Source organism: Thamnophis elegans, chromosome Z (genome assembly GCF_009769535.1).
Source record: "Thamnophis elegans isolate rThaEle1 chromosome Z, rThaEle1.pri, whole genome shotgun sequence".
Taxonomy (NCBI): domain Eukaryota; kingdom Metazoa; phylum Chordata; class Lepidosauria; order Squamata; family Colubridae; genus Thamnophis; species Thamnophis elegans.
In genome coordinates this window covers 84,032,184-84,050,270 of record NC_045558.1, presented here as the reverse complement: position 1 = coordinate 84,050,270, position 18,087 = coordinate 84,032,184, and the positions used below count along the sequence as shown (strand labels likewise).

The window sequence follows — 18,087 nt, the reverse complement described above, 5'->3', positions numbered from 1 at the left end:
ATTATCTCAATAATTTCCCATTGTAAGTATATTTCATGTTGAGGAAGAGCCAATGTCGTGACGATACGGATGTGCGGTCTCGATGCTCCGAGACCGCAGCCAATACTTTTGCCGCTGGGTGATCCAATCAGACTTAAACCATCCCACAGTGACAGTGAACAGGAAGAATATGTCTTGCTGATCTCAGGGGCATAACAAAGTCCCTGATCGATCCAAGAGAAGTTCTTCAAGCTGGCAACAAAAAGTCCACCCACCAGGCTGATGAAGTCGGGGTGGCTCCGAAATGGAAGGATATGGAAAGAGAAAGTGTTTCCAGCTGTTGAAGAATTTTTACCATTTTAAAAGAGACTGCCTATAAAAAACTTAAAGTTAATTTAAATTTGAGAAAAGAAGAAATAAGCGGTGGATTTAAGCTTTGAATGGTTTTGGACAGTGGATTATCTTACTTTTTAAATGTTATTTTCATGGATGGAATTTATGCAAGCCTTTTAAAATGAATGGATTAAGTTTTCTTCTTCTTTTTTCATTATTATTTTTTACAACCTATGGATAAAATTCTCCTTCCTCTTTACTGTTTGTGTGTTTTCCCTTTTTCTTCTCTATTTCATTCAAGAATTTAACTTTTTTTAAAAACTTGGAATAAAAAAGATACAAAAAGCAACAAAGAAAATTGTAACAACAGAAGTTAAGATGACAGTGCTACTCAGAGGCTGGAGATTTGTGAATTAGAAACAAAACACTTTTACTTTCCTCACTGATTATTCTGGCTTGGCACTTCAAGATCTCATTGTTTTGTCTATAGAGAGTAATAAGAAGAAAAGCATACAGATGTTCCTTTGAAGTATATCTTTAACCAGAGAAAAGTGAAAATAAGACCTTGTGAATTTATACTTAATTTTGTAAAAACCTTCCAAGCCAGAGCAGCAGTGTTTGTCAGCTGGAGATAATGGCACAATCTCAACAGCAGAAAGAAACTTTAAGTTTGCAAAAGATATTGTTAGAAATTCAGAAATTATCAAACATATTTGAAAGGACAGAGAAGAAGTTGGAAAATCTAGAGCATCTAACAGTAGAATATGATGAAGAAATTGGAGATGTTTATCAAGTGGAAAAAGTGGAGGTTAGAGTCCTAAAAACCAAAGAGAAAAATGACTACAAAGAAATTAAATCCGCTGATATCTATGGTGATTGGTTTGTGTCTAGAAATGGAAAGAGTGGAATATGGAAAGAGGAATTAAAAGGAGGGGAACTCTACCCCAGATGGCAAGATACAGAAGAAGAAAAAATAAAAGAATTTATGGATTTAAAGAGAGAAATTTTGTTAGCAACATCATTGAAAACACCACTGACAATTAACGATAAACTGATTAAGCAAACAGAAGAAGGGCATCGAAATTACATGAGAGACTTAATAAGCAATGAGTTGCAAAGAGGAGTCCACACAAATTTGATTAAGGAGATGATTAGAGGACTGGTACCACAAATGGAAGAAGACATGAGATTGTTTTGCTACTGGAAAGATACAGGTTGATAGATGAAAGGGTATAATCTAAAACTAGTTAAATTTAGTGAAATTTAGTGACAATAGATATAGTTAAATAAATAATTGATAATGATAATAATGTATACATATGTATTGCTATGATAAGTAATAATTGGATATGAATATTGAATGGTACTTATGAGGATTAGAAATTTTTGTTACTAAATATTATGGATGTTTAGCCAGAATAGGCCATAAGGATTCAGTGTTATTGGAGGATATTAGAAATAGCAAATGAAATGCCAGTATGTGGTTATGTTTTAAATCTTGATATATTTTATGATGAAGGACGTTTAAACAATTATAGTCAAATGAAAATGGAGGTATGATGATAGTAATATGTATAAATATATCTGAGTTAAAATACTTGAGTTAATATGAATTATGATTGATGACTGTGGAAGAGATGCACAAAAGTTTTTTGTAACCAACTGGTACACTTTCTACAGTATGTAAAGAAGGAGAATTCTTTGTGTTGTATCTGTTTTGAAAATAAAAAAATAAAAAATATATATTAAATAAAGTATATTTCATGTTGCCTCTCCATTTTTCCATATCTTGTCTTAGATTACCCTTAATTGCTTTTAAATAACAATCTGGATCTGTCCATTAATATTATTTATTTATACTCCCAAGGTTCTTTGCCTTTTCCAAATTCTGATTTATGACTGTGGGTTAATTAGATCTTCTTACCAGGCTTTCATCTTGTCTCCTGCACACTACTGTTCAGTTGCTTTGGCCTGAAGTCAGCCATGTTGCCATGATGCCGCCCCAACTCCGATTCAGAGAACAAGTCTCTGACCTATGAGGGACCTGTTGCACTCTCTCTGAGTCTGATGAGACGCTTCTCCTTCTTCAACCCCCACCAGCACCACAGGGGTTCTGATCCAAAAAGAATCTCAAAATTGGTTTGTCCAATAGAGTTCATGTGAGACTCTTCAGAGCTCACACCCCCTCGTCTGTCTAGCTGGAGAACTACTGGTCGACTTCCGGTCTTCCTTTCAGGAATTGCTCCTTTTACAATGAGTCTTATAGTGATCTCATTTGTGCTGCCTTTGATCTTTTTGCCTTCTACTCATTAGATTATTCACACATGTCAAAGACTACACACCATGACATTTGGGTGGCCTGCCAGCATTCATCAACACCTGACAACACTTGTTCTCAAAAACATGCTCCACTCTTGCTTGATTATCAGAGGCTGCTGAGGTTTCACAAGAATGTGGTATTATCTTGCACAATCTCTGGAAGTCACACTAGAGGGCTATGCTCTTGCATACTCTGCAGCCTCTGATAATCAGGCAATCATTCACACAATTTTTGGAGGCTGCAAAAGTCACAGAAGAGCACTTTCTGAAGTTCTTTCAAAAACAAATGCCTTGGGTTACCCAGGGCAGCTTCTGCTATGCCAAAGGGATCTGTCAATACAAGAAGAACATTGCCTTAATATAAACATGAAAAATGTGACAGATCTTAAGGAGATCTGGGTCATGAGGGCAATTGCACCATTCCCCAAGGTATGTCAGTCTTGGGGAATGATGTGAGATAGTCTTTTTGAATGGCAGTGGGGGTGCTAGGGATGAAGTCAGAATAACAATAGGCCACCATTCTAGAAAAGTATCTTCCATATCTTCTTAAAAGCTCCAGTGATGGAGTGCCCACAACCTCTGAAGGCAAGCTGTTCCACTGGCTAATTGTTCTCACTATTAGAAAATTTCTCCTTAGTTCTAGGTTGCCTCTCTCCTTAATTAGTTTCCATCCATTGTTTCTTCTCTTGCCCTTCTAGTGCTTTGGAAAATATGTTGACACTCTCTTCTTTGTGACAGTCCCTCAAATATTGGAACTACTATGATGCCATCTCTAGTCTTTCTTTTCACTAGATTGAACATATCCAATTCCCGCAACTGTTCTTTATGTTTTAGCCTCCAGCCCCCTAATAAACTTGGTTGCTCTTTTTGCACTCTTTCCAGAGTCTCAACATCCTTTATTACAATGTGATGACCAAAAATGCATTTAGTATTCTAAGTATAATCTTACTAATGCTTTATAAATTACTCTATAAATTACTAATAAATCATGTGATCTTGATTCTATCCCTCTGTTAATGCAACCTAGGATTGCATTGGCTTTTTTGGCTGCTACTGCATGCTACTGGCTCATATTTAAGTGATTGCCCACTAGGACTGCAGTTCTTACTATTGAGCCACCTACTCTATACCTGTGCATTTGATCCCCACCCCACCCCCCAGGTATAAACCTTACTTTTCTCTTCATTGAATTTCATTAAGGACTACATGTTGACTGTGGTTTGTCGGCCAATTACAATTACAAATCCATATGGTGGTGATACTAACCAAGAAGCAGGTTGTGGTGTACTTTGTCAAATGCCTTATTGAAATCCAAATAAACTATGTCCACTGCATTTCACTGATTTACTTTGTCAAAGAATTAAGTAAAATTTGTTTGGCATGATTTGTTTTTGACAAACCTGTGTTGGTTTCTGGTTATAACTTTGCTTGCTTCTATGTTTTCTCAGATCTATTGCTTGATTATATTTTTCAGGATCTTCTCAGGTGTAGTTTCTTGGATAAGTTTCTTCCCTCCCTTTTTTTTTGAAGATGGGAACCACATCAGCTCTTTTCCAGCCCTCTGATTCAATGGTTCTAAGATCGCATCTGCCAGCTCATTCATAACTCTGGCATGTAATCCATCAGGTCCTGGCAATTTGAAGTAATCTATAGTGGATAGGTGTTTTCTTACCCTTTTCTAACATTTTCATTTGTATTCTTAGCCTGTCTTTTATGGATATGTTCTTGGTAAGTTGAGCTATATTATCTTTTTGAACCAAGACAGATGCCAAGAATGAATTAAACAGCTCTGCTTTCTTGCTACTGCCTGTTTCTTCTTGTCATCTTCTCTCATTAGTGGATCAATCATTTCCTTGAATTTTTTTTCTTTTTCTTTTTATATGTTGAAATAAACTTTTTTTATTATCGTTTGTAAAGTCTTATCTCTCCTGACTTCATCTTTGCAAGTTCAGGCTATTTGTTGGCCTTAGTAATATGTCCTTCTTTCTGTATTTTATACTGTCCTTTTTGTCTTTCAGTTTATGAGAAAGCTCTTTGTATAATCATGCTTGTTTTTCTTTTCCAGTTGCTTTGAGCTGGAGTGGGCTTTTATAATCCTATTTTTCAGAGTTTCCCAAGCTTCTTGAATTGTTTTCCCCTTTAAGATTTTAATCCATTGAATCTTTCACAAACACTCTGTAAATTTGTTAAAATCAGCTCTTTTAAAGGCAGAAGCACTGGTTTGTTTATGTCTATTATTTGTATTTGCATTATATTGAATTTCAGTATGACAGGGTCACTCTCACCCAAAGTTTCATCAACTTCAATCCTCTCTATCATTTTTTCTCTATTAGTAAGTATTAATTCCAATAAAATTGTCTGTCCAATTCCCTCCTTTAACTTTCACATGACAAAGTTGTAACCTAGATTAGTCAGGAATTGGTTTGATCTCCCACTTTATGTAGAATTTGTTTCCCAGTTGATATTAGGTAGTTAAAGTCCCCCATTACTACAGTGGTGTGTTTCCTAGATACGTATGTTAACTGGTTAGCAAACAGTTCATCTATTTCTTCTGCTTGGTTGGATGGCATGTAGTATACACCTATGGCAATGTTATTTATTTTACTTTATATATTGACCCATATTCATTCTAGGAGGCTTTCATTTTGGGTTTTATACATCTCTGTACAGATGTAGTGATCTCTTACATATAATGCAACTCCACCTCCTTTTGTTAGGTCTATTTCTTTTTAACAGTTTGTATCCTTCCATCAGTATATTCCAGTCATCCATTTCATCCTACTAAATTTTGATAATGATGACTATATCATACTTGCTATCATTTACTAGTATTTCCAGTTCATATTGAGCATTTGAATATAATAATTTGAATCCTTTATGGCTGATTCCTTTTCATCTGTCAAGACCAACTCAAACTTTCAGTTGTTTTCCACTTTGCAAGCAGCTTGACAAGGAATAGAGAGTGTTTGTGTGGAGTGGAATTTGGGTGGGGAGAATGGCATCCAAGCATCATCAATTCCCATGATACATCGCTCCCCCCTCAAGGACACCCAGAGCAGATGTTACAGTGCAATCCGCTGGTTCCCAAAGCAAAAGGAACAAAAGTGATTTTTGGATGTAATGACTGTGGGTAGCCCATGGGGAAAGGAGAAATGAACTATGTGTGCGTTTGCATGGGAAGTTCAGAGTTAGTTTTGTTTCTTCTGTGCCAATGTGGATTTATTCAGTAAAATTTATACTCTTGGTAAAATAATGTCCTAGGAGTTTCTTTTTCTGGATTTGCCAATTGGACAATTAACTTTAAACCAGGTCCCTTGGTAGCAGCCTACCTGGACCCCATCAGGAGATTGGCAGTTTCAAGATGTTGGCAACTGACAAAGGAAAAGAAGGGGGTATGAAGTCAGGGAAGCCAGAGCAACAGCCCATGCTAAAAGGGAAAGAACAATGGAAGGACCGTATTTGGGCACCAGGGGCCTGTTGGTTGGGGGCAGAAGCAGAGGATCAGCCTATCTCTTCTGGAGTCATGGTGACCCAGGAAACAAGTTGAAGACTAGGTGAGCAGCTGAGCAGGATGACCCAAGCAAGTGGAAATTCTCAGCCTCAGCTGCAGCCAATTGACTGAGCAGCTGAGGGAGAACATCTGGGAAGCCATCTCAATGAAAGCATGGTCACAGGAGTCAGGGGCCATGAAACGATTGCCTGACCTTCCCTCCTGCAGCTGATGGTGACTATCTCACCAAGGTCAGTGAGAGTCCCCACCAAGGGAAAATGCCTCCCATTCCAGTTGCAGACACATCGAGGGAGCAGGCACTGGAAAACACAGCCCCAGCAGCAGCTAGTATATCCATATCCCCTGGCTACAATGGGGTTGTTACCCGGATGCATCCTAGTGCGAGAATACCAACAACCACATCCCTTACCAGTCCAATTCAATGGGTGACCCAACAATTTGGCTTACTTCCTGACCCAAGTCTGGAACTACATAGAGCACCATGAAGCAATGAACTCAGATGAGCATGCCTAGGTCAATGCCATTACATCATACCTGGACAGGGATGCAGTGGGATAGTTGATGGCTCCGTGACAAGGCTCCAAAGCTGCAAGACCGGGATACTTTCATGTAGATGTTGTGAGGCAGATTTGAAGACCCCATAGCAGCCCAGTGTGCCGAAACCGACATCCTCTCCCTGCAACAAAGCAAGTGGCCCAGGACAGAATACATCTAAGATTTTCATAGTCTGGCAGCTCACCTGAGAGATTGGCTGAATGTATGCTGATCTACCAATTCTGGGGAGGAGGGTTGAACAAGGAGCTGTATCATAACTGCCTGCCCAGGGGTGTGCCTCGTGACCTTTCAGCGTGGTACCAGTTAGTCACAAATGTGGACCTTGACCTGATGGAGTACTGGGAGCACATTGCACATGAGAACAAGACTCACTGAATGCTCGAGAGATGCCCAGTACTCCTTGGAGAGAGAGAAGGTGGATCCCCTACCAAAGGGGAGAAGTCCCTCTGGATTCTGGGACCATGTTTCTGATGTGGGAAGGAAGGCCACTGGGCAGTCGATTGCATTGCACCACTTTCAGCATCTGCACAACAAACCCCAACTGAAGCTGAAAAAAACCACCCCTGAAGCCGAAGGAGAAAATGCAGGCAGCTCAACAGGGCATGGTGGTTTCTCCCCAATGCAGAGAAGGGAAGGGAACTCCAATACATGGAAAACCCAGTTTTGTTTTCTATGAAAGTAACAGGAAGATGATCCGATGGTAAGTGGCACCATCACCCCTATGATGGCACAGGTGGAGATTTTTGTGCCCTTCTAAAGGGGGCTCTCATGGCCTTGTTAGACTCGAGGTTTACTCAGTGCCTAATTAGCCTTCAGACAGTGAAGAAGCTAAGATTGAGGCTGAGGAAGTTAAAGCAGCCCATATGATGCTCCAGTTAGCTGGCTCATTTATAGGAGGGGCACCAGCAACTTGTCTAATGGAGCCAGTGAGCCTCAGGGCTGGGACTCACATATTCATTTTATTGTGGCTCCTGGAATGATGAGATCATGGTCTTAGGACTAGCTTGCTTAAAGAAATGGAATCCATCAGTAGATTGAGACAGCAACAAGTGGCAAATGAGGAAGAAAGTGGCTAGCCAGCAGGAGCCAGCAAAAACACTGAACCACCAGTTAGGAAACTGAAACTGGAGTCAATGAATACCTTAAAGGAAGCAAGAAGTTAAAGCTGCTCCATTCCCAATGAATGGGAATCAGACATTCTCTCACCGCCCCACAGATTGTGCTATGAAATCTTGCGAGGGACTAAATTATCCAAGCCAAAGATGTATTCCATGATGCCGATGAAAATAAAGAAACTTTGGGGGATCATAGACAAGCACTTAGCCAGGGGATTTATCCAGCCAGCAAAGTCAAGGATGGCCGCCTCTGTAATTTTAAAGACAAGAAAGACAGGTCTCTCAGATTATGCATAGATTACAGAGGATTAAATTCATATTCATGGATAATATGTATTCCTCCCCCCCCCCCCCCCCCCACCAATGAATGACATGCTGGGCTACCTAGCTAAGGGGAAGATCTTTACTAAGATGGACTTAAGAAAAGCCTATTACTGAGTGAGGATTAAAGAGCGGGATAAGTGGAAAACTGCATTCAACTGCCTTCTAGGTTGCTATCAATTTTGGATGATACCATTTGGACTCCAAGGGGTGCCAGCAGTATTCATACAATGAATAAATGAGGTCCTGCATGAACACCTGTACAAAGGGGTGCTGGTATACCTGAATGACATTCCTATTTATACTGAGACCATGGAAGAGCATATAAGGCTAATGAGAGAAATACTTGAGAAGCTGTGCAAGGCCCAACTACATGCAAAGCAATCTAAATGTGACTTCCCCAAAACCAGTCTACCGGTGCTACCACATCTCCAAGAGTGGGGTGGAGATGGACCTGGCCAAGGTGACAGCTATCCTGGATTGGGAGGGCTTTTGACCCAGAAAGCACAGCTTCCTGGGATTCATGAACTTTTACTGGAAGGTCATTCTCATATTTGCCCAGATAAACCCATCCATCACCAATTTGCTCAAGACAGGAGGGGGAGTGAAACCCAAACTGAGTCAGCCACTAACTTGGTCTATCAAATGCCAGGCAGCCTTCAAAAAGCTGAAATGGCTTTTTGCTGCTGAGATGGTCTTGAAGCACCCAAGCCCAGATGAGCCGTTTATGATCCAACCAGATGCCAGTAACATGGCAGAAGGGCCAGTTTTACTCCAGAGGAATGAAAAGGGAAAGTTGCCTACACATCTCGCAAATTGTCTGATACTGAGGGGCAGTGGGAGAAGAAAGTTTACATGGCCTGATGGGCTCTTCTCACTTGGAGGCAGTTCTTAGAGGGCAGTAAGATTCCATTCAACATGTGGATAGACCACAAGAACCTGGAGGCATTAAAGGCCACAAAGAAGCTATCTCCTAAGCAGGTCCAGGGGACTCAGTATTTTAATCACTTCAATTTGACCTTTCTCTACTTGCTAGGTGGGAAGAATTTCTTAGCCAATGCCCTATCTCATATGACCCAATACAGAAGTACCTAAGAGGAGGTAGTTAACTCCATTATCTCATCCAGGCAGCTTGCAGCCCAGCACTTGCGAGGCACTGAGGAAGTTGGCTCTGAACTCAATGATGCAATTGCTAAAAGATGCTTTGGGAATGGATGAATAATTCCAAGGACATAAAGAAGACCTGTTGATGAAGGAGGGCTTGGCATGGAAGAGGAGTAAAGTGTACATCACAGTCAGCCAGAGAGCTTTGGTCCTGCAGAGGAGCCATGATGGAAAATCCACTGGACATTTTGAGTTTCTGAAGACCCATCACCTGGTGAAGAGACAGTTCTGATGGCTGAAGATGAAAAAGGACACAAAAGCCAAATATCATATGTGTGCCTCCATCAAACACCTACCTGGAAGCCTCCAGGCTTGCTACAGTCAGTAGCCAACCCAGTTAGCTATGAGAGGAGATATCCATGAATTTTATCATGGTGTGGACTGAGAGTGCTGGGAACACAGTAATTTGGATTGTCATTGATCTGTTTTCAAAGCAAGCACACTTTATGGTTTGTCCAAAGATTCCTTCTGCCCAGGTCCTAGTCAAAATGTTTGTGCAACACATCTACAGACTAAACAGGATCCCAAAACATTATCTCAGACAGGCGGTGCAATTCACCACAACATTTTGGCAGGAAGTTTTAAAATTGATAGGCTCCTCCCATGTGAGGTTTCCGCTGTTCGCCCATGAAGCCAATGTTTGAGAAAAGACAGGAGACAAATTTTCTCGGGATGGAGCGACCCAGATTGGAACCTGAGAGCCCCTTTTATTGAGACAGGACAAAGGCAGGAGGAGCAATAGCATGTGATAAAAAACAGCCTGTAAAAGTACAATTTCTAATCTACTGCTTCAGGAAAGTTCTCTCTATATATGGTCAAATCCTGGACGTCAATGGTAGAGCACATCTCAGAATGTTATGTTATTCACTATCAGGTTGTTATGGCTTTCTCGGAGCCAGTTGTCTCCTGTGTGATTCAGCGTGGCTCTGCAGGCCTTAATGAACTAGGCCATGGAGGACACACACCTACACAAGGAGCCATATTACAACATCTCCTACTTTTTTATTTTCTTTTTGTCAAAAAGACTCTCCCTCTTCATCTACCAGGGTTGTCAACAGTGCCTTTTGTTGCTGCATATCAAGGCTTGTTAATGCCATGTTGATACTCCTTTTCTGCACCATGCCCTCCACTGTGGACTGGATTATACTTCGGATGACAGGGATAAAACAAGGTAGTAGTAGGAGACCTAGGAAGATGCTGCCTGCCATAAAGGCGGCTTGCTTCCAGTTTCGGAAGATGCCCCCCAAGAACCCCGCATCATCCATAATCCCTGTCCACGTTTGTACGGGCACGTGCACTAATCTTCTCAAGTCAGCAGTGAGATCAGCTACCACTTTGCCGGTTTCATCAATCTGTAGGCAGCAATTTGTCAGGTTAAACTTCCCACACACCCCTCCCTCTTTTGCAAGTAGATAGTCCAAAGCTAAGCGGTTTTGATAAACTGCAGTGCGCAGCTTATCCTGTGCTGTGGCAATGGCGTTAAGCGCCCTATCAATACGATTACCAGCTAATTCTAACACAGCTTGCAGCCTAATTATTCTATTAAGCATATAAATTGGGGTTCGGTAACCCCACGACCCATCTTCTGCCCATGTCGCGGGGTCATAATAAGCAATAATGCGTTCAGGGGGCCATTCATCATCTTTCCAATTCCCAACCTGCACCCCCCCAAAACCCTCCCCCTTGTCTAGGGCCCTCTTCCTTCTCCAAACATCATACACGGAGATTCCCAGGTGTTGTCTAGCAGTGAGGGGTAGCAAGAAAAAGGAGGGTTTAATCCATGCTAAAATACAGGTGCCACTCCCTCTGAGTGGATCATGTACTGCCCCCAAGCATGTAGCGGCATGGGAACATACAAAGTGGTTGGTTCAAGGCCCATCAATGCTTTGGTGCGAAGTCGCCCCTTGACAACCAGCTGGGCAATTTGCTCTATTTTTTGTACAATTGTATTTTTTGGAGTATGTGCCAAATGTAACCATTCCAGAATTAAAGTGCGATCTTGCGGTTTTTGAATGATCGCACCAGTGGGGAGGGATGGTGTATTGAGTATCACTATGCACAAGGGAGCGCTTGTCGCACATCGGTCCACCCAAACCATCCCTAGAGCCTGTTGGACTGTTTGCAACGATTGCATTTGTGCATCGTTAAGCGCTATGGGATCGGCAGGGTGCTTGCCTGCGCTAAGAGCCGAGAACAGGGGGGTCAATTGAGCAGTTGAAAGGCCCATGTAGGGGCGCGCCCAATTAACAGAGCCAAGATATTGTTGTAACTGCACTAGCGTGGTTCGTCGGAGGAGGGTTAAGTGAGGAAGAACAGGAGTGGAGAAAGAGCATGACAGCTTATGACCCAAGTACGAAAAAGGAGGAAACATTTGTATTTTTTCAGGAGAAATATGCAAACCAGCTTGTGTTAGCAGATCTCTGAGAACTGGGAATTCCTTCAAGACTGTCCCCCTGGGCCCAAGGGCTGCCACTAAAATGTCATCCATGTAATGGAACAATCTGAAATGAGGATAAAGTGCCCTGAATGGTTGTAAAATCTGGTGCACGAAATATTGGCACATGGTAGGGCCATTCAACATGCCTTGTGGCAAGACTTTCCACTGGAACCTGCGATTAGGATATGCATTATTGTATTCTAAAAGAGTGAAAGCAAAAAGTTGCCGGTCCTCTGCATGCAGGGGAATGGAGAAAAAGCAGTCCTTTAAATCAAGTACTATCAGATCATAGTCCAGAGGGATAAGATTGGGATTCGGGAGGCCACATTGCAATGGGCCCATGGGCTGAATAATTTTGTTAATGGCCCTTAGATCTTGGAGGAGGCGCCACTTTCCAGTTTTCTTTTGTAGCACAAACACCAGAGTGTTGTAAGGGCTAAAAGAGATTTCCAGGTGGCCTTTGTCTAATTGCTCCTGGACTAGCATTTTTAATGCTGAAGATTTGTGCTCAGGCATGGGCCATTGATCAACCCATACTGGAATCGTGGTGGTCAAAGTGAGGCGGATAGGGGGAGGAATCATTCAATAGTTAGTGTGGTAGTCAACCGAGACAAAAGGTCCCGTCCCCATAAGTTGACATGAAGTGGTAGAACAATAGGTTTGATGAAGACAGTAGTAGAAAGCTTAGGAGAGGAAACAGAAAGCCAGTGACGACTGACTCTTGCAGACTGGGAACCGCCCACCCCACGAACTGAGGGGGAAGCGTCTGTCTCCCAGTCCGGGGGCCACTCATCAGTACGAATCACTGTGACATCCGCCCCAGTGTCAAGCAACCCAGCAAAAGAGCGGCCGTTAAGATTGAAAGAAGCCATTGGGCGGGTTGCTTGTACAGACTGCTCCAAGGCAAGAGCAAAAGGTGCGAAGGATGAAACAGGCATAGGAGAAGAAGCAGAATAAACAGCAGGCGACAATGGAACGGCAGTAGCGACCGGGTCACCTGCCGTCACCGTAAGAGGAATGTTGCAAGAGAAAATAAATCCTAAGGAGGAAAGATCCTCAGCATCCCTCAGAAATGGGGATGTCAAGACACCTCGGGAAACAAAGTCCTGGAGTGGAAAAACTAAAAGAGGAAACGGAGGCAGGGGACGGTCCGGTTGCAAAGGCAGAAAATAATTGTTAGTAGGAAGAGGAGCGGTGATAGTCTCTGCTGCATATAGAAGAAATTGAATCGGCAGCTTGACTGACTCAGCCTTTGGGGCAGGGCTGGCTGAAGGCCCCTGCTCTAGTTTCCCTGCTCTGAAGGAGGAGGGGGAGGAGGGGGAGGATTAGAGCGGCACTGATTAGCCCAGTGAAAACCTTTTTTGCATCGCGGGCAAACAGTGCGAGGCTTGGCCCCAGGCTGACGAGGGGGAGGATTAATAGAGTTTTGCCATGGGGCTTTGCACTGAGTCCAGAAATGACCTGGCTTCCCGCAGTTATAACAATTTCCAGTTTTACCAGCAGTTGTTTGCTGGAGAGCAGCCACAAGGCTTTCCACCTTAAAAACTTGGGTTCCCACCACCCTGCAAGCCCTCAGGGAATCAGCTACAGTGGAGGAGGGATTGGCTGCCACAGGCTGCAGGACTTTCTGACAATCTGCATTAGCATTTTCCCAAGCCAATTTCCGCACCAATTCAATCTGAGCGTCCTCATTGTCAATCTGACGGACCACTGCCTTTTGCAGGCGATCAATGAAATCTGAGTAGGGTTCGCTAGGACCCTGCATAGTTTTTGCAAAGGACCGCCGGGCGGTGCCATCCATAGGATCATCCACTTTTTCCAAGGCTTTAACAGCTGCCCATCCCACTATATCAAGGGCTTCCCGGGGGGTCGTAGCCTGCAGAGCCCCCGTCTCAAACCCAGCCCCTCCCTGTAACTGAGGAGCGGTAACATTGTTGGGCAGACCTCTGACAACTTCCTTGTTAATCTCTTTAAGGTATTCGGAGGCCCAAATAGTATACTGAGAGGGGGTAAGAAGCATGCCGAGGAGAAGTTTCCAATCCTCCAGCACGTAGGGATCCCCTGTCAAAAGGTTTCGGAACAGTCCTTTGCAATACGGGGATTGCACCCCATAGGCAGAAACTGCTTGCTTAAGATATTTAAGAGCTCTATAGGGGATTGAGATATAATTAGGCACAACCACCCCAGCCGCATTGGTTTGAAAGGTTACAGGGAAACAATCCTCTGCCAATTCCATGTCCCCTTGATTGTAAGCATCGCGCAGAGCGTCTTGGAGAGCGCTACGCCACACTTGCAGGGCGGGGGAAGGGGCGGAAGGGAGAGGAGAAACCTTCTCTTCCGGAGGGGCCGGGGGAATTGGAGAGGCCTCGGGGAGGGCCATCGCCTGGCAAGCAGGAGAGGCAATCTCCTCATAGCGCGGAGGAGATAATTCCGAGGGCTTAAAAGCAGCCCCCCGCATACCTTCCTCATGAATTTGAAGGCATCTTACAAGAAGCCTCCAAGTAGTGAGAACTTCTGGCGGGGCTCGAGGTTCCTTATGAAAATAAACACCCAATTGAAGCCATAAGGAAACTTTAAGAGAGCCCTTCTCTGGGTAAATGGGACAATTTTCATAGATGTAAGCCAATAGAGAGAGGAAATGTTTTTTCGGGGGAATGGGAAGCGGATGACCTGTCGCCTGAGAGATTGCAACAGACGATTTAACGATTTCCCGAAGCTCGTGCAGGTATGCAGTCTGAGCCTTCGAGAAACCTGAGCCCATACTCACGATTGGGAGGGTGCTCTGTTCGCTAACAGCAGGCCCTGGTTGCGAGACTTTGCCAAGTCGGGGATGAGTGAAAGGCTGGTGACACAGGAAGATCACGTCGGGGTCACCAAATGTGAGGTTTCCGCTGTTCGCCCATGAAGCCAATGTTTGAGAAAAGACAGGAGACAAATTTTCTCGGGATGGAGCGACCCAGATTGGAACCTGAGAGCCCCTTTTATTGAGACAGGACAAAGGCAGGAGGAGCAATAGCATGTGATAAAAAACAGCCTGTAAAAGTACAATTTCTAATCTACTGCTTCAGGAAAGTTCTCTCTATATATGGTCAAATCCTGGACGTCAATGGTAGAGCACATCTCAGAATGTTATGTTATTCACTATCAGGTTGTTATGGCTTTCTCGGAGCCAGTTGTCTCCTGTGTGATTCAGCGTGGCTCTGCAGGCCTTAATGAACTAGGCCATGGAGGACACACACCTACACAAGGAGCCATATTACAACACTCCCAGGGATTTACCTCCAAATACCAAATGGATGGTATGAATGTGCCAACTCATTAGGAGACCACTACCTGCACTGTTATGTAAATTATCAGCAGATTAATTGGGCTGAGCACCTGCCTTTTGCAGAAGTGGCATATAGCAACTCTGTGTACAGAAGCACAGGTTTTATTCCTTTCAAAGTGGCCATAGGGACTGAGTCTGTATTCATGCCAAAGCTCCCACAGGAAGCTCTGGCCTCCGAGCTTCCTGTGGGAGCTGACTGAATAAATACTATAAAAGCCATATTGTCTGCCATGTATGAGGTGCTAAATAAAGGTAGGGAAAGCCAAAAAAAAGACAAGCAGATTGGAAAAGGACTACCACCAAAAGGAAGAGTGGGGGATAAAGTGCATTTGTCCACCAAGTATCTAAACCTGAGACAGCCTTGTAAAAAGTTAGGTCTCAAATACATAGGGCCTTTCCAAATTGTCCAGATCGTGAATCCAGAGTTGAAGTTGCCAAGGAGGCGAGTTCATCTGGTATTTCACTGCAGTCTTTTAAAACCCTTTCGAGGATCTGGCTTTAGGCCAGTCAAAGAACCATCTCCTCCTCCCATCCTAGTTAAGGGAGAGGACACTATGAGACCAAAAGGATTCTCGATTCCAGATATCATAAGGGAAAATTACAGTACTTAGTACAATACAAAGGCTAACTATCATCAGACGCTGAGTGGGTGGCTGCACCAGATGTCAGGGCAATAAAATTAGTTAAGAAGTTTCAAAACTTGGTACCCTCAATTGCCCCAATAAGGAATGTAGCAGTAATTGGGTTGTAAGTAATAATGTATTTGTATGTTTATTGTTATTTCAGGTCTACCCTTCTTCTGAAGGGGTCAGCATGTTCTGCTTTGCTCCCAACTTGACAAAGAATAGGGTGGTGGTAGAGTGGGCTGCAGGGTGGGAGGAATGGCATTCAAGCATCATTGATTCCCATGAGACATTACTCCCCAGAGCAGATGTCACAACTTGATCGGCAGGTTCTTAAAACAAATTGAACAGAAGTGATTGGTGGTCATAATGGATTGGTCACCCTCCCAGATTTAGTTTAAAGTCTTTTTGATAAATCAAAGCCTTTATGTTAGATTCAGCCTTGGTGCTGCTACTAAGTGCCTCCTTTCAGGATGGTATAGATGTGAGAGGGAGAATTGTTTTACTTTCTTCTGTGGGTGAGTGTGATACGTATGTCTGTGGAGTCATGTTAGGTATTTTTCAAACTTTTGAGCTGAAAAGGTTTGGTATCACTGCCTTAGATGGTGCCTGGGAAATGGAACAGCTTCCACTGAAGCCTAATGTGAGCCCAACAATTCAGCCAAAAAAAAGAAAAAAAAGAAGGTACTTTTATTGCCATCTGGTGAAGGTTTTTTCTTTTATTCCTATAATAGATTGGGTCTTGGTTGTGTTTTACAGTGATGACACAAACTCTGCCAGGTAAGAATACATATAATTTATATCAATTAAGAACTATGTAACAACAGACTCTTTTCATCTTCCTTGGAACTAAGCAGAATAAGAATCAGTTTAGGATTTATTTCTATTATTTTCTTAATTCAACAACATTACTTTTTTAGAGTTAGCCTTTTTAGACAAAGGCACACTTGCAATTTTGGGAGCACGTGATGCAAATGCAAATGGCTGCTCCCCCTCCCCCCCAAAAAAGTTGCTATGATTGTTATTACAAACGCTCACTTACCAGAAAATAAAGTAGCCCTCGAAAGTTGAACTTTGATTTAGGAAAACCAAGAACATAACTTATAAAATATGATATTAAAGACTAGTTGTTTCCAGTGTGTGCACTATTTAATTTAATTTACCTCCATATATGTATGTATGTATGTATGTATGTATGTATGTATGTATGTATGTATGTAAATTAAATTATATATCCAGCAGTGAGGAAGATTTCAATAATAAGGTTTTCCCTTTGAAATCAGGGAATTTAAGGAAGCATTATTTTTAAATAATGTTCAGTAAACATGGAAGCTACTAAAAATAAAATATCATCAGACAACTTCCAAAAATGCATGAATTCCATCTAGGATCTTGCCCCTTCATTTAAGCTGTAATGCAGTAAAAATCTTCCCCAATTCTAAAATAACTTTGTATGGATGGTGAGGGTAGGCAAGAGAAAATATATTTTCTGACAATTCCCCAGTTGACCAGCAATTTCCTTCTTTTTCCTTAGTTGGTGTTTTTGCATTACTAATGTCAATCCAGATGGTACAATGGGCTCGAAAGAAGCACCAACTGTATCTGAAGAAATCTATTACACACAGGTGGAGAAAAGCTATGATTCCTCTTATATTATGAATGTACATGAAAGTGGTTTGTACTATCCTGGTCAGTTGAAAGTAGTGTATATACAATTCATTCTGTTCTTCAAGGGAAACATAGTAGAACATTGATTCATTCATTCAAATGTATACCAAGGCCAAGACAATTTAGATATATGAAAGACTTTTTAGATATATAAAATTAGATATTTGAAAGACTAATCAAGAGGTGATGCAGACAAGGACAGTATGCTTCAACCAGCTGTATCTTCTCAAAATTGCTTCTTTGCATGTACAAACTAGATGAGCAATCTGGTCCATGGTTTAAAAATGAAAAGTTGCTTTGCTTCACAATTAACCTTCAAGGACTGATTTCTTCCATGATTCATAAAAGTAAAGCACCTGTTTCAAGTTCCACCCACTGATATTTGGTCTGACATCTTATAAAGCTATTTCTATCTGGCTGTCTAAGCCTTAGAGGTACCTTTTTTTGGCTTTATTTCCATAACTACTTTTAAAAATTAGTTAAGAAAATCAATAGCAACAATTAATCTAACGCAAACATGGGAGAAAGCGCCCTTAACTTGCTGTAACTTACTTCCAATAATTGTAGATTTAATACATAACTATTGCTATGATAGGTTTAAAGAGTGAGAATGAGATTAAGATCAGAAAATGCTATTTTTCATGTCTTAAAAATTATGTTTTGTTTAATGAGCACCAGAAATATGAGGAAATTGTTTGCAGTAATGAGGAAGGATTAGATAATGGAATATAAAT

The 18,087-nt window shown here is 42.2% G+C and overlaps 1 protein-coding gene across 1 annotated transcript in view; it reads left to right on the top strand.

The window, feature by feature from the left end:
* TECRL (trans-2,3-enoyl-CoA reductase like) overlaps positions 1-17,344 on the top strand; it is a 57,701-nt gene extending 40,357 nt beyond the window's left edge. The window contains exons 11-12 of the mRNA XM_032238099.1: positions 16,420-16,465; positions 17,220-17,344. Coding sequence (XP_032093990.1) covers positions 16,420-16,465; positions 17,220-17,344 — 171 coding nt within the window. The remainder of the gene's footprint in view (positions 1-16,419; positions 16,466-17,219) is intronic.
* The last annotated feature ends 743 nt before the right edge of the window (positions 17,345-18,087 follow it).